Source organism: Lissotriton vulgaris, chromosome 5, assembly GCF_964263255.1.
Source record: "Lissotriton vulgaris chromosome 5, aLisVul1.2, whole genome shotgun sequence".
Lineage (NCBI taxonomy): Eukaryota > Metazoa > Chordata > Amphibia > Caudata > Salamandridae > Lissotriton > Lissotriton vulgaris.
Window position 1 is genome coordinate 1,230,675,759 of NC_141693.1, and position 13,756 is coordinate 1,230,689,514.

Sequence of the window (13,756 nt, forward strand, 5' to 3'; positions counted from 1 at the left end):
TGGGTATCCAATTCAACATGCAATTTGTAAAGGGTCAGAACACTGGCACGGAGGTCTGATTAGTAGGCCTCCGCGCACTCAGTCAAAAAACAAGCAGCATCAATCCAAAAATGTGGGGGTAAACAAGCGAAGAGGCATTTCCTTACAATTTGTCGTTTTTACTTTTCTATGATTGGACCATAAAAAACACCAAAAGCACCCACATGTAGAATCTAGGAACATTCATAAAATAGAAACACCCATTTCTACAAATAAAGCAAACTCTCAATACATGTGTAAAGGTCATTTTTAGGTTTCCTGTTTTTATTAATCTTACTATACTAATGTATGAACTATATTCCCAAAAATTTATCTTGCTGTCTAGGTCCACAATGATCAGCCGTACTGACTCCGGATTTATTTTTTTTAAAACAGAGAAACTAAAATCAGTTGTATGCATACAGCACAGTGGCAGCCTACTGAAACACACTATGCCTTAACCCCAGAAATTGCACTGTTGTGCTATACGATTCAAGGTCCACCTCACAATTTCGTTTTGAAGGATGGATTGAGGATCTGAAAACACTCAATACCTACCATTGTTCTGTGACATGTGGGAGAAATAGATTCTCTCTGAGAAACATAAAAAAAGAGAACAGTAGACCAAATCTCTGCCCTAGAATAGGGAGGTTAAATATTAAGGAATACACATAGTCTCCGCAAACAGACTACCTAGGGAGGCTTGGCTCACCAGGTTTAGAGTAGAAATGTACTCTTTAGATGTAGGAGCTGAAGCACAAGAAGCCACTTCATGAACGTCTAGGACTGAGCCATTTCACATTAGAGCAAGCAGCTCCCGCTGCTTTCCTGCAAATGACCAGTTTGCTTTTGATTCACATTACATTCTGCTACAAAATATTTCTGCCTACAGTCTGCTTAGTGAAGCCAAGTCAGTGTAAATTACCTTATTAATTGGCTAACAGCATTTGAGTTTATGCAATTCTAAGTATATTAAAGCGCTTTTTGCATCATAGGAAACTACTCAGCCGAGATATGGCAACCGAGAAGAAGGCGAGAAGCCAGACTGAGATTTACATGAAAATTCAAAATAATGCTGGAAAAAAAGAAATGGCAAGCCCTTAAAGTCTAAGTCAACTGCCCACAGTTCAAGCATATTTGTGAGATCCTTTTGCCCTGAAGGGAACCGCTTACCCTCAATAGGCCACTCAGATGGATTTCCCCAGCCTTCCACTAAAATATCCTTTTCAATGATCTGAGTTAGAGATTTATAAATTGGGATGCCATGAAGCTAGTTCTTACATTACAGAACTTGGGACTGACAAAGATGAGGAGTTCAAGACTTCTTCGCAACAGTTCTCGGTTTTCTAAGATCATGGGTATTCCAGACAATCTTTAAGTGGCTGCAGATGAAATCTTGGATTAAAACGTTAAAAGAAATGTACAAGGTCAACCAGTCAAATGTATGGTAGTTGCTATCTGACAATAACATGTGCTCTGTATGGAGGACACTGACTTATGACAGAATCACATTCTTTATTTGTAGCATTACCCCCAAAAAAGACTATGGCCTTCATTACGAGTGGCTAAGGGCTAGGGACACGGGGCAATCTCAATGCTGGAGCGTTTAACTCTCTCAGTACATCCTGCTCTGGAATCAACAGGTCCAGAAACTCTAGGGTTTGCTGATCCAGGTCTTTGTGCGAAGATGCTCCCAGACCCCGCATGGGCTTTGAAAACAGCATGAGGAACAGCAAACAGTCCCTGATCACCGATTTGCTCTCCCCCAACACCTCACAACCAACTACAAGCACATGTCAGAACATCTCCTGCACATATTTACCTCCTGATTGAAACAGGTAGAAAATGTGTGCAGATTTGGGCCAGTTATTTTACATGCAGAACTAGAACCAGTATTTTATTTCGGGGTCCCTATGATAATCCCCATTCCAGGAAAAATAACTTCTAATTCCTTGATTTGGGGTGTGGGATACCAGTGAAAACCAGAGATTTACCGACCCAATACTTGAAGTAGTGAGGAGGTTGTCTGCAGATTCTACAGCACCTTGTAACTAGAGTCAGTATTCAGCAACCAGTCACTTAGCTAAGAATAAATTATGAAGCCATTGTGCCAATGCAACATTTGCCAACATGGCCATGCACTTGCGGAAAGTTTGGGCTGATTTCAAGCTGACAGGAAGGTTAATTTAATACAAGTAGTTCTTCCCTATTCTCAGTCAAAGAATCTTCCTGTGGTGTTTTCATACAAAGATATACAGTAGGCGTCTTGTACATATACGGAACACAGGTAGGCTCCATGTTGTAGATTCTGACTTTCTCAACACATTTGTTTCCAGAATTTGACAACATTCCCCTTAAAAGTTGGAACAGACACCTTAGTTTCGCTGATGTTTTAGAGCGAAATCTACCATATTATTTTATACAAGAGTGTACTTTCTGTACGCTCTAGTCCAGTGGAATTGGTCTCCGAACCCTTGATAGTATGTTGGGTGATGAAATGTGGCATTAGATTTTGCATCTATTCTGCACAATATCAAGCACTTTTGTGTCTGTTTTAAAATACCACGGAGTAATAATTTATAATCTTCTCCTCTACCAAGAATCAATGGTGGCACATTAAAGATTCACAGTTTTACTGGAGAAGTCTTTCCCGCAACCAAAGCCTGTTCAAAATAAATACATATATAAATATGGCTCACCTTTTCGCTTTGCCACTGCAGACCTACGGGCTTCGCCTAATGGTTTTTGCCAACGCTGTTCATCATCATCACAATGCTGTATATGAGTGCAAGCGTCATCGCATGTATATTAGTCATGACGTAATGGCAGCCCCAGAGTGATGTATAAGTGTGCAGGCACCACCACAAATGTTCACTCGTACATAAGGTTTTGTCTGAGGTGCTGCAGGAAATGTTCTTTCAGTACCGGCACACAGGAGTAGCTGTGCACTTTAGAAATCTGATGAACAGTTTCAGCTGTGGTGCCAGACCTTTAGGTGTCATAGGTTATTGCCTCAAACTGCTTCTGTGCCTCTGAAGAAGGATTCATCTTGTTTTATTTACAACAATCAGATACCCTCAACATAAGGGGATACAAGAGAAATTGCATTGTTCAAGACAAACAAGGCTAAAACTCTGATAAAAATGTTGTCTTTTCTGTTAACTGTTCATACGGTTTAGTCAAAGTGAGATTATGTGGAACCGAAGACACTCATGGAAAAAGACACTTAAATCAAAGTAAGTGGTAGCAAAAGACTAGAATGGAAGCACGCAAATGTATTGTAAATTATTATAGGAGGGTGAGGAATATTATGGGGGAGATACCACCTCACAACAGACATGAAGAAAAAAAACATTCAGAACAACCTTCAAGGGAAAAGAAACTAAGTTATGGTGCAGCAATTAAGGACACTACTAAAGTCCAGCAACTAAAGCGAGATGTGAAATGCTGAGCAATGAGAGCCCATTAGAAGTAATGGGCTATAGTCAGCACTAGGGAGTATCCTTTAAAACTGGTTGATTAAAGCAAAATATATTTCAGAAGTTCCTGTCAAGCACTGATATTTTTCCTTCCTTCATTAGGAAATCATTTAAACGCTTCAACTACTGATATTGTATGACAAAAGTTTATACCCGGCCAAAAGGGAGACACATATCGAACATGGGAGAGCTGGTTGGGAGGTTTGGAGGAAAGGGGGGAGGCACAGAGCATGAGCTTACAATGTTGTCTCAAAACAAATACTTATTTCAAAGGTTTTTAACACCTTGGCTGCTAGGGGTTTTCCCCTCCTGTGCTGAAAATGCTTGAATACTATAGTTTCATGACAAGGTCAGCTCGTCATAAGCACAGCTCAACCGTGCCTCATGACGAGCTGACCTGGTCATGAGCATGGAAGGGGTTAATAACAAGCAAAGCGAATGGAACAACAAACATGGAGCATAATGAAATTAAGTACTGGAGAATTATTAAAAAGTGATGGAACCTAGGAGGCAGTGCAAGAGGTGAAGCTCTGCAAGTCTAGTTACAATGCATTGTTTGTGAGAACAAGCTACAAAACCCCTGACCAATGTGCACCAAAGTTTCATTTGAGCATGCAGTTCAGATCTGAGGACAAGTAGTTTGTTAACCAAATTAAACCATATGTAGTTCAGAAACCGAAAGAAACCTAAAACTCGCTTCTTAACGGCCACTGCTGCCGCCAGCTAATGACCAGCATATACCAATTACTAACATCAAAGTCCAAGTGTCATTGAAGGTCTTCCAGCTAGAACCATTTCATTGCATGGTTAGAAGCAGATACGTTGTTATGTGTGTAGAAAAAGTACAGAAATAGCACAGCAGTGTAGAATGAACAGGTCTGATCTTAGATGGCCATTACAAGAAGCTGTACCAACTACCCACAGGTGGGTCATGAATGGAAGCACAAACACGGAGTCGAAATTAAAAAAATCCATTTAAACTTGTATTGCTATTTCCTCTGGACAGGACACATGCAAAGGAAGAAAGTTTTCTTACCTTTTCAAGCTCCTCCATGTTGCAAACCATGTGTGCACAGGTGGTGAAGATTTCCACTGCACGTGACCTTGTGCGTATCCCATAAACCTGTCAGAAAAAAGCGTACAGTAAATACTATGCAATTGTTCAGCACCTTCTGAATGCATAGACACAGAAAATAAATTCATACCTCATTGAATTTTAACTTCAACAGCATTACAGTCCATCATAATGCAGTATTATCAAACTTGCAGCCCCACAATGTCCATTTTCTTCAGCTCACTATGTTCGCCCTCCTAGCAACTTGTGTTTTTACAACGCCTAAAAGTTTAAAATGCTGGCACTTTTGCATAGGACTTCAGACCCAGTGCTGCAAGTCTGGCCTGTTTCACAAGTTCAAAGTCTATAGTGAATTCCTTAAAAATCTAATGACAATTCAGGCAGCACTGCAGGCTTTCCAACAAGGAACGCTGCTGTCCTTTCTTATTCAAATTCAGAATTAGCATTTGACCAAGTCCTTTGAGCTCGCCTGCATCAATACATTTTTTAATTGTTCAGCAAAGTGGTTTGTATGTGTGAAAATTCTGACAGTTTGTTCTAAATCACTCAATGTGAGATTATCAACCAGTTCATATTCTAGCAGGAATAAAGACACCAAGCAGTTTGGTTTGGCTTTGGGGCTATCCTTATGGTTTATCCTGTCTGACTGCAAATTAAATGCCTAACCTGCCCTTCTCTGTAAATGGGTATTTGTACAGCATAGCTGTTGTGTGCTTTTATTTATAAATCTCTCAGTTTACCCTGAAACAAGTACAGTTAGAGTACTCTGACTTAAAGGTGGGCTAGTAATGGATTTGACCTGACTGCTTCCAATAGTTTGGCCTCCTTTTAGGCCCATTGCCACATTCTGGTGAACCTGACAACTCAGCTGACTAATAATGAGAGAATCAGGCTCTAATCACAAAGAACATTAGTATATTGATAGCTATGACAAACTCATAATTAAAGGTGGGAGCTAACTATGAAAAATAAGTATGACACTTCAAAAAGTGTATTATTTAATCTAAAGTGAAAAACATTCATCACAAGAACAAGGTAAAGACACTTTTGAAGCTTGCCTGGTCTATGGATATGATGGTTTGCACACCGTACATTCAGCCTTTCCAAGCTGTGGCTTACAATAAGACAGGGGCTCACAAAAATTCCTAAGTGGTACCCTCTGCTATGAAAGTCAACTCCTTATACAAGTTATTTTGCACAGGATACACAGCCTTTGCCATCTAAACCTCTATGACAGATGGCGGACACAGAGGACAGACGTGTCTTTCTGTTGGATCATCTTGATAATAAAGAGGTACTTTTGACTACTGTTTATGTCACAAACACAGGTCAAGAAAACTTTTATGACTTTTATGACACACAATCATTAGTAATAGCCCAGTGTACCTGGTCCCACATGCTTCTGGGTGGAGGCTGTAAGGGGTGAAGGACTTCTACAGGGATATATCTTAATCTCCACTGGCCATGGCAGCATCATTAAGGATAGCCAAGGTTTTGTCAACTTTGCGAAAACACTGTCACCAACGGATGTCTGGGAGAAGGAACATACCAATCTGAAAGAGTATTCCTTCTTTTCCTCTATTTAAGACATCCATGTTGGAGAAGGAACATACCAATCTGAAAGAGTATTCCTTTTCCTCTATTTAAGACATCCATGTTGGAGAAGGAACATACCAATCTGAAAGAGTATTCCTTCTTTTCCTCTATTTAAGACATCCATGTTGGAGAAGGAACATACCAATCTGAAAGAGTATTCCTTCTTTTCCTCTATTTACGACATCCATGTTAGACTTAATCAAAGATATAGCAGTTACGACCTGCTTCCCGTAGTTAGCTAGCACAGAATAATGGGTTAGGACACATTCTGACCACGAACTACTGAATGCCTTTTTTTTTCAGGGACATACCCAACCCATGACCCCAATGTGGAGATTGCAACCCAGAGCACTGGAGGACCCTTCCTCTTGGGGAAGAAGTTGAGAAATAGTTAAAGGCCAACAAGGGTACCGCAGCAGAAGTCACAACAAATTGGTGCCCTTTAAGGTAGTGTTAAGCGGCTCATCTATAGCAGCAACACAGCATTAGAGCAAAACTCACAGGAAGATGAGTCAGAGTAGAAAAACATATTGGCCCCTCAGATCAGATAACTCTTAAAACTAAACGTAATGAGGAGAAACATGAGCAATATGAGGAGCCACACCCCAGTGGCGTAACATAAAGAGAGGGGGGCCCCCTCGCACTCCGTCAAGAGGTCTCAGGTCAGGGTATGTGCTGATGGGGCCCTCTGGAACTGCTCCCCCTCCTACACCGTGGGGGCCTATGTTACACCACTGCAACACATTAAATAAAATCAATGGAGTTATCATAATTAAAATGCATATTTAACCACTTAGCATGTAGAAGGAGCAGGTTGAATCTTGCACTGGCGTATCTACCAAAACCAAAGAGGTTGGCCCATTGAGCAAATAATAGATGTAGTGGGACAACCCCGATACAACAGGTTATTACTTAGGTTGATTTTCTATTATTCTACTGAGCCATACTCCGTTCTCTTTCTTCCAACAGAGGCAACTGGATTTCTATTTCAATGGTACGCAACTACACAGACTCACACGCAGATCACAAGGCAAGAGCAAGGGCGTAGTTTAGTCCGTTATATTCAGTGGTTATAAATCTTACATTTCCTAATTAAAAAAGCAGTGAGGTGGAGAGGTGAGAGAACCAAGATTCGGGAAGGCCTGTTTCCATGAGGAAGCGAGTCAGTATGGATTTGCATAAGGTGTGCCTCTGTCTACAGTGGCATAGTGGGAGAAAGCAGTGAGTTGGAACGCTACCCCAAGGGATTGCTACTGGTTAGACTACTCACAAGCATTCATCCCATCAGCTTTGGGGTGTTTGATTCGCAGTAGTATGCCTGGAAACCTGAGATTGTCACAGCTTTCCAAGTCACTACTACCAATGTTTGTGAATTCCCAAAAATAGCACATTTGTACCCATTCGAGGAGTACTTCTATGGGTGCAGATTTACTAATTTCTATTGTTAAACTAGTCACTATATGGGCCTTGTTCACAAACCTAAAATTATTTACACTTTTGAGTAAGTTTAATTTTGTTAGTTATTCCCAAAATGGGGTTAATTTATATCAAAAGTGTAACTTGCATGTTAACACCAAATTGAAGGGTCTGGGGGATATTCACAAGCAGCATTTTGTAATACGTCTAAAGCCACTGCAGCCCGTGAAAGGAGCAATAACGAGTTGCCTGCTAGAGGCTTATTGTTCCAAGAGCGAGGCCTTTGAGGTTGTCTATTGGGAGCTACATCGCACATCGGAGAGCCGGGCTCGCTTCTGCTGGAGGATAGCTATGCGTAAGGATAGGATGTCTCGCAGCCTAATACTATAACGCCATTATCAACAAGCATTAGAAATGCAATAGGTCTCGCAGCATTAGAGTTAGTGCTTTTAGAATTGTTAATGGTTTTTTTTGTAAATCTTTAGCATGAGGTTGAGGGTGAGTGAGGGTGAGGGGTTGAGGGTGAGTGAGGGTGAGGCTGAGGGGTTGAGGGTGAGTGAGGGTGAGGGTGAGGCTGAGGGGTTGAGGGTGAGTGAGGGTGAGGCTGAGGGGTTGAGGGTGAGTGAGGGTGAGGGTGAGGCTGAGGGGTTGAGGGTGAGGGTGAGTGAGGGGTTGAGGGTGAGGGGTTGAGGGTGAGTGAGGGGTTGAGGGGGTGAGGGTGAGGGTGGGTGAGGGTGGGTGAGGGTGAGTGAGGGTGAGTGAGGGTGAGTGAGGGTGAGTGAGGGTGAGTGAGGGTGAGTGAGGGTGAGTGAGGGTGAGTGAGGGTGAGTGTGGGTGAGGGGTTGAGGGTGAGTGAGGGTGAGGGGTTGAGGGTGCCTGACCACATGTTATCGACAGGAATACTTAAATGTGGCATTTTGTGTCGGTATACAGTGATTAAATGCAGTATCACATTTCTTATGTGCCCCTAATTTTTATGCGGTGTGCATTCAAAATAAAATTGGTTCCTAAAAGTCTTCAAAGTCCACCTGATTTTTGGAAGCAGTGGCACTGTTCAATTAGAATATGCAATATTTAATTAAAGCAAGTAAACCAAGTAACAATATATTTGAATAACATCGAGATTTAACTTGAAGAGCTAAATCCTCTGACAAGAAGCATTCCCGATAAAAAAAAATAAACAAGTTGAACGCGTCCTGGAACTGCGGTCAGTGGTAAACCCTACCTGGTGAGACCTGTGGAGACCCCTGCGACACACCAACCGCTTGCCGCCAGGATTAAACAGATTGGGTGGATCTGGTCGACCCCAAAGTGGAGCCTGTGCCTGCACGCCATACTGTGAATGGGCCCGCTTTCTCTTTACAAGTGGTAACAAGAAAGGGTGGAGGGGGCAGGGGAGGAGGGGTCCGGGGAGGAGGGAAGGGCCAGAGGGACTTGATGGGAGTGGTGGGGGGGAGGGGGAGGGTATAGAGAGGGAGAGGAGGAGAGACAGGACAGGGGGAAGCAGCAGAGACACGGCGGGTAAAATAAACAAACAAGCCTTTAACTTCCTCCCTTATTGGCTGTAAAGAAAACGTGCTTCAGGCAGGTTAGGCTGCGGCAATCGAGTCACAGTAGGTTCGTCATACATTCTCCTGACCAATCCCCATGCGATGCTTTTGGTGTGCAGGTGGGCGAGTTCTTGGGCATCGATGTCACGCTGGAGACGATGCAAAGACGAATCGCAGCCAGAGGGCACAAGCCGGCATCCACTTCAAAGGATGTCACAGCCATTAGTTTCAAAATAAAGACAGGTTTTGAAAATCCACTAATACATTTATTGGATTTTAACGACGCCCACAAGCCATCAGATTGCTCCACGCGCGCACAAAGTTCGAAAGTAATTGCATCCTCTTAAACAGCGCGAGCTTCGCTCATCTGCAAAGCCGCCTTACCAGATATGCTTGGTCAGCACGCCACTCATTTTGCTTCCTGTCCCTGACACAAAGTCCTTCAAATGGCCCGATAGTGCGCTGCGTCTCACAAACACGGGCGGAAAACAAATCTATTGCTAATGTCTGTTGTGGAGCGAGCCCCTCAGACAGTCATTTCCCGCTGCAAAATATGTGAGAACGCATGCCAGCCCACCTGAAGCACAAATAGCCAGACACTGACGGACATCTCGGCTGGTCACATTGCAAGACAACAATCGGCGGCTGGAAATCATTACCCCTCGTTGTTTTACTCTACTGAAGCCTCAAAAGACCTCCTTAAATTAACACCGGATATCCGTCTCAGAAAGAACCACTTAACAAGGTGCACAATTTAAAATACTGGATTTGTATAAGAAAATTGCAGTACTGGAAAAAATATTCTATTTTATCGAGGCTTAAAAAAATGATCGATTGCTTACTTTAAGTCCAGTGCTCACCACATCACCCACAGGTTGCAGTGGGCATCTTTTTATACCTCAGCCCTTCCCCGCCCTCACCAAGTACCTGGTGCACAGGCGTCTTGAATAGGGGTTGAGAGGGAGAGCCCGGCGCACAGTGACAGGTGGGGAGCAGGGAACACAAAAGGAAGGACTGAAGGGGGAGGGGGGACTGCGAGGAAAGCGGGCATGGCCCCCAGGGATCGGAAGCAGCATTAGGACGGCCCACTGCGAGGGCAGGGAAGAGAGGTTCAGGGCACTGAGGATGGGAGCGGGAGAGAGACCACGCCAGCAGGTGAGGGACAGGGCACAGCACTAAGGGACAGGTAAAGCACTGGACCCAGAGACTGGGAGGAGGTAGAGGAGGCAGGGGCACAGCGACTGGGAGGAGGTAGAGGAGGCAGGGGCACAGCGACTGGGAGGAAGAGGAGGCAGGGGCACAGAGACTGGGAGGAGGTAGAGGAGGCAGGGGCACAGAGACTAAGAGGAAGAGGAGGCAGGGGCACAGAGACTGGGAGGAAGAGGAGGCAGGGGCACAGAGACTGGGAGGAAGAGGAGGCAGGGGCACAGAGACTGGGAGGAAGAGAGGAGGCAGGGGCACAGAGACTGGGAGGAAGAGGAGGCAGGGGCAGAGAGACTGGGAGGAAGAGGAGGCAGGGGCACAGAGACTGGGAGGAAGAGGAGGCAAGGGCACAGAGACTGGGAGGAAGAGAGGAGGCAGGGGCACAGAGACTGGGAGGAAGAGGAGGCAGGGGCAGAGAGACTGGGAGGAAGAGGAAGCAGGGGCACAGTGAGAAGGCGCAGAGACGGAGAGGGACAGGACACAGAAGTGAAGAGGAACAAGGTATAGTGACCGAGAAGTTGGCGAGGGGCAGAGCACAGAGACTGGAGTCAGTAGATGGAGAGAGACTGAGCCTGAGAGGAGCAGAGGCACAGGGCACACGGTGCCAGCAGGAGAGCAAGCAAGACGCATGGCACAGTGGCTGGGATCAGGGGATGGAGAGAGAAAACCTGTGAGGAGAGGGAGCGGTGAACCTGCATGGGACATGGCACAGAAAGGGGAGGAGGTTGCGGGCAGGGCATGTGCCAGCAGAGTAGGCGACAGAGAGAGAGTGGCACAGACCTCGGTGCAGACAACGAAGGTCAGGGAACAGTGGTTTGAGAGTGGGAAGCTGAGGTGCAGTTTGTGGGCGCGGTAAAGAGGAGCAGTGCTGGCTATGCCAAGGTACGGGGAGCTGTAACTGGGAGAAGGGAACATTGGTGTGAAGGAGAACAGGAGAGGGGCAAAGGACAGAGTGGCACTCGTAGTAAGAAGAGGAGGAGAGCGAGGGTGAACAGATGTCTACCACCGCCCCTGTGGTGTCCGGCCATTGCTGTTCTGTTAGCAGAGCCAGCCCACCTGAAGCACAAATAGCCAGACACTGACGGACATCTCGGCTGGTCACATTGCAAGACAACAATCGGCGGCTGGAAATCATTACCCCTCGTTGTTTTACTCTACTGAAGCCTCAAAAGACCTCCTTAAATTAACACCGGATATCCGTCTCAGAAAGAACCACTTAACAAGGTGCACAATTTAAAATACTGGATTTGTATAAGAAAATTGCAGTACTGGAAAAATACACCCCTGTGGTTGTGTTTTTTTAAGTAATATACCTTACCTGAAAGAATCAAAGACAAACAAGCGCTGGCAAAGTTCCTTGCCGAAAACGTGCAGGCGAGGTGCGACACGGCAGGAAGACGGAAGGAAGAGAGGGGAGGGGGAGGAGAAATGCGACACGCGGGAGGGGGCGGGCAGGGGAGGGGGCGGAGAGGGGAGAGGTGCGACACGGCAGGAAGACGGCAGGAAGAGAGGGGAGGGGGAGGAGAAATGCGACACGGCGGGAGGGGGCGGAGGGGTAAACAAAGACGGACGTGCACGCGCCCGTGACTTTTAAGGTCAATGCGCATGCGCATAAGCTTAATGCGCATGCGCATTGACCTTAAAAGTCACGGGCACTGCAAGGAATCGCCACGATTCCTTGCAGTGTGGATAAAGAGTGGATAACTCGCAATACTCTCGCCTTGCTCGATGCGCATGCACATCGACAGGCGAGACCTAAAAATGGGGTATCCCAAAACGGTCTAGGACCTGGGTACAGTACGTTAACAAAAACAGTGGTCCTTGACCTAATTCAAAGCAATGATTATATCACAAAAGTAGTCCTTAATTGATTAACTTGGAGCCCAAATAAATTTTGCTCTTTGGAAAAGATCCAGACTGATTCATACAGTCACAGAGCCCAACAACTATCGTGTTTATAGAAAAATATAATATTTTTTATTTTTGCTAAACCATGCTTATAACCTCTTAGAATTCAAAGGTTTCAAATTTCAATTTTATCAGGTTTTTACAATATTTACAATGTTTTTAAAGGTACGCATAACAAGGTGCTCACGAAAAACGTGCAAAGAGTTAGTGCTCGAAAAGGTGGCGCAGGTGATTAAGAGAAAGGAAAGAGTTGGTGACAATTTATACAAGTGAATATACTTATTCAATATTTATAAAACAGTATAACCTGTCCACTTTCAATGTTCACAATCTAGTGTATTAGAATCTCATTCATTTTTTAAACACGTATGTATCCAAGTTGCCAGAATGCTTGTGTAGCGACGTCAGAATTTAATCCACTCGTAATGATAGTAAATTCCCACTGCCAAGTAGTGTTGAGGACTCCCTCACAGTTTGGGTTATCCAATGTATCTTCCCGCCTCGATGAGGGATATTATACGTTAGTGCCGGTGTGGTCACTCTTTTTTATTCCATATACGCCAAACGTGATGCAAGGGGAGATCCACTATGAAGCGCCGGTAATTTCTCACCGCTCGCGAACCAGGAAGTGAGTTCCCGGGAAGCATTCTGGCAACTTGGATACATAGACTGAGTGAGATCACCACCATTGAGAGTGGATTAATTCTTACGGATTCCATTTTGCGAGATGGATATATAGATCCTTGGTCGATTTCTGATGACGACCACTTGAATTACCATTAGGGAACTGGTTTACGTCAGGTACGGAGGGTGCTCTCTAGTCCTGAAGAAGACCCGCAAGCAGAGGCTATCAGTTACCCCAAGGCATTAAGTTGGGTCGCAACGTCGACACCCCTATTAAGATCACCTGGACCACTATACATCTAGTGTTAAAACGTGTTTAAAAAATGAATGAGATTCTAATACACTAGATTGTGAACATTGAAAGTGGACAGGTTATACTGTTTTATAAATATTGAATAAGTATATTCACTTGTATAAATTGTCACCAACTCTTTCCTTTCTTTCTCTTAATCACCTGCGCCACCTTTTCGAGCACTAACTATGCACGTTTTTCGTGAGCACCTTGTTATGCGTACCTTTAAAAACATTGTAAATATTGTAAAAACCTGATAAAATTGAAATTTGAAACCTTTGAATTCTAAGAGGTTATAAGCATGGTTTAGCAAAAATAAAAAATATTATATTTTTCTATAAACACGATACAGTTGTTGGGCTCTGTGACTGTATGAATAAGTCTGGATCTTTTCCAAAGAGCAAAATTTATTTGGGCTCCAAGTTAGTACATTAAGGACTACTTTTGTGATATAATCATTGCTTTGAATTAGGTCAAGGACCACTGTTTTTGTTATAATACTATAACGCAGTATACCACCCAGTGGCTCAACTCGCAGAGAATCACACGCCAGTCGGGGCAGGACGAGGGGGCTGAGGCAACTGAATAGCCCTCC

The 13,756-nt window shown here is 44.3% G+C and overlaps 1 protein-coding gene across 1 annotated transcript in view; it reads right to left on the reverse strand.

Annotated features, from left to right (window-relative positions):
* IPO9 (importin 9) overlaps positions 1-13,756 on the reverse strand; it is a 429,396-nt gene that overhangs the window by 302,178 nt on the left and 113,462 nt on the right. The window contains exon 6 of the mRNA XM_086923071.1: positions 4,534-4,620. Within this exon, the coding sequence (XP_086779197.1) occupies positions 4,534-4,620 (87 nt within the window). The remainder of the gene's footprint in view (positions 1-4,533; positions 4,621-13,756) is intronic.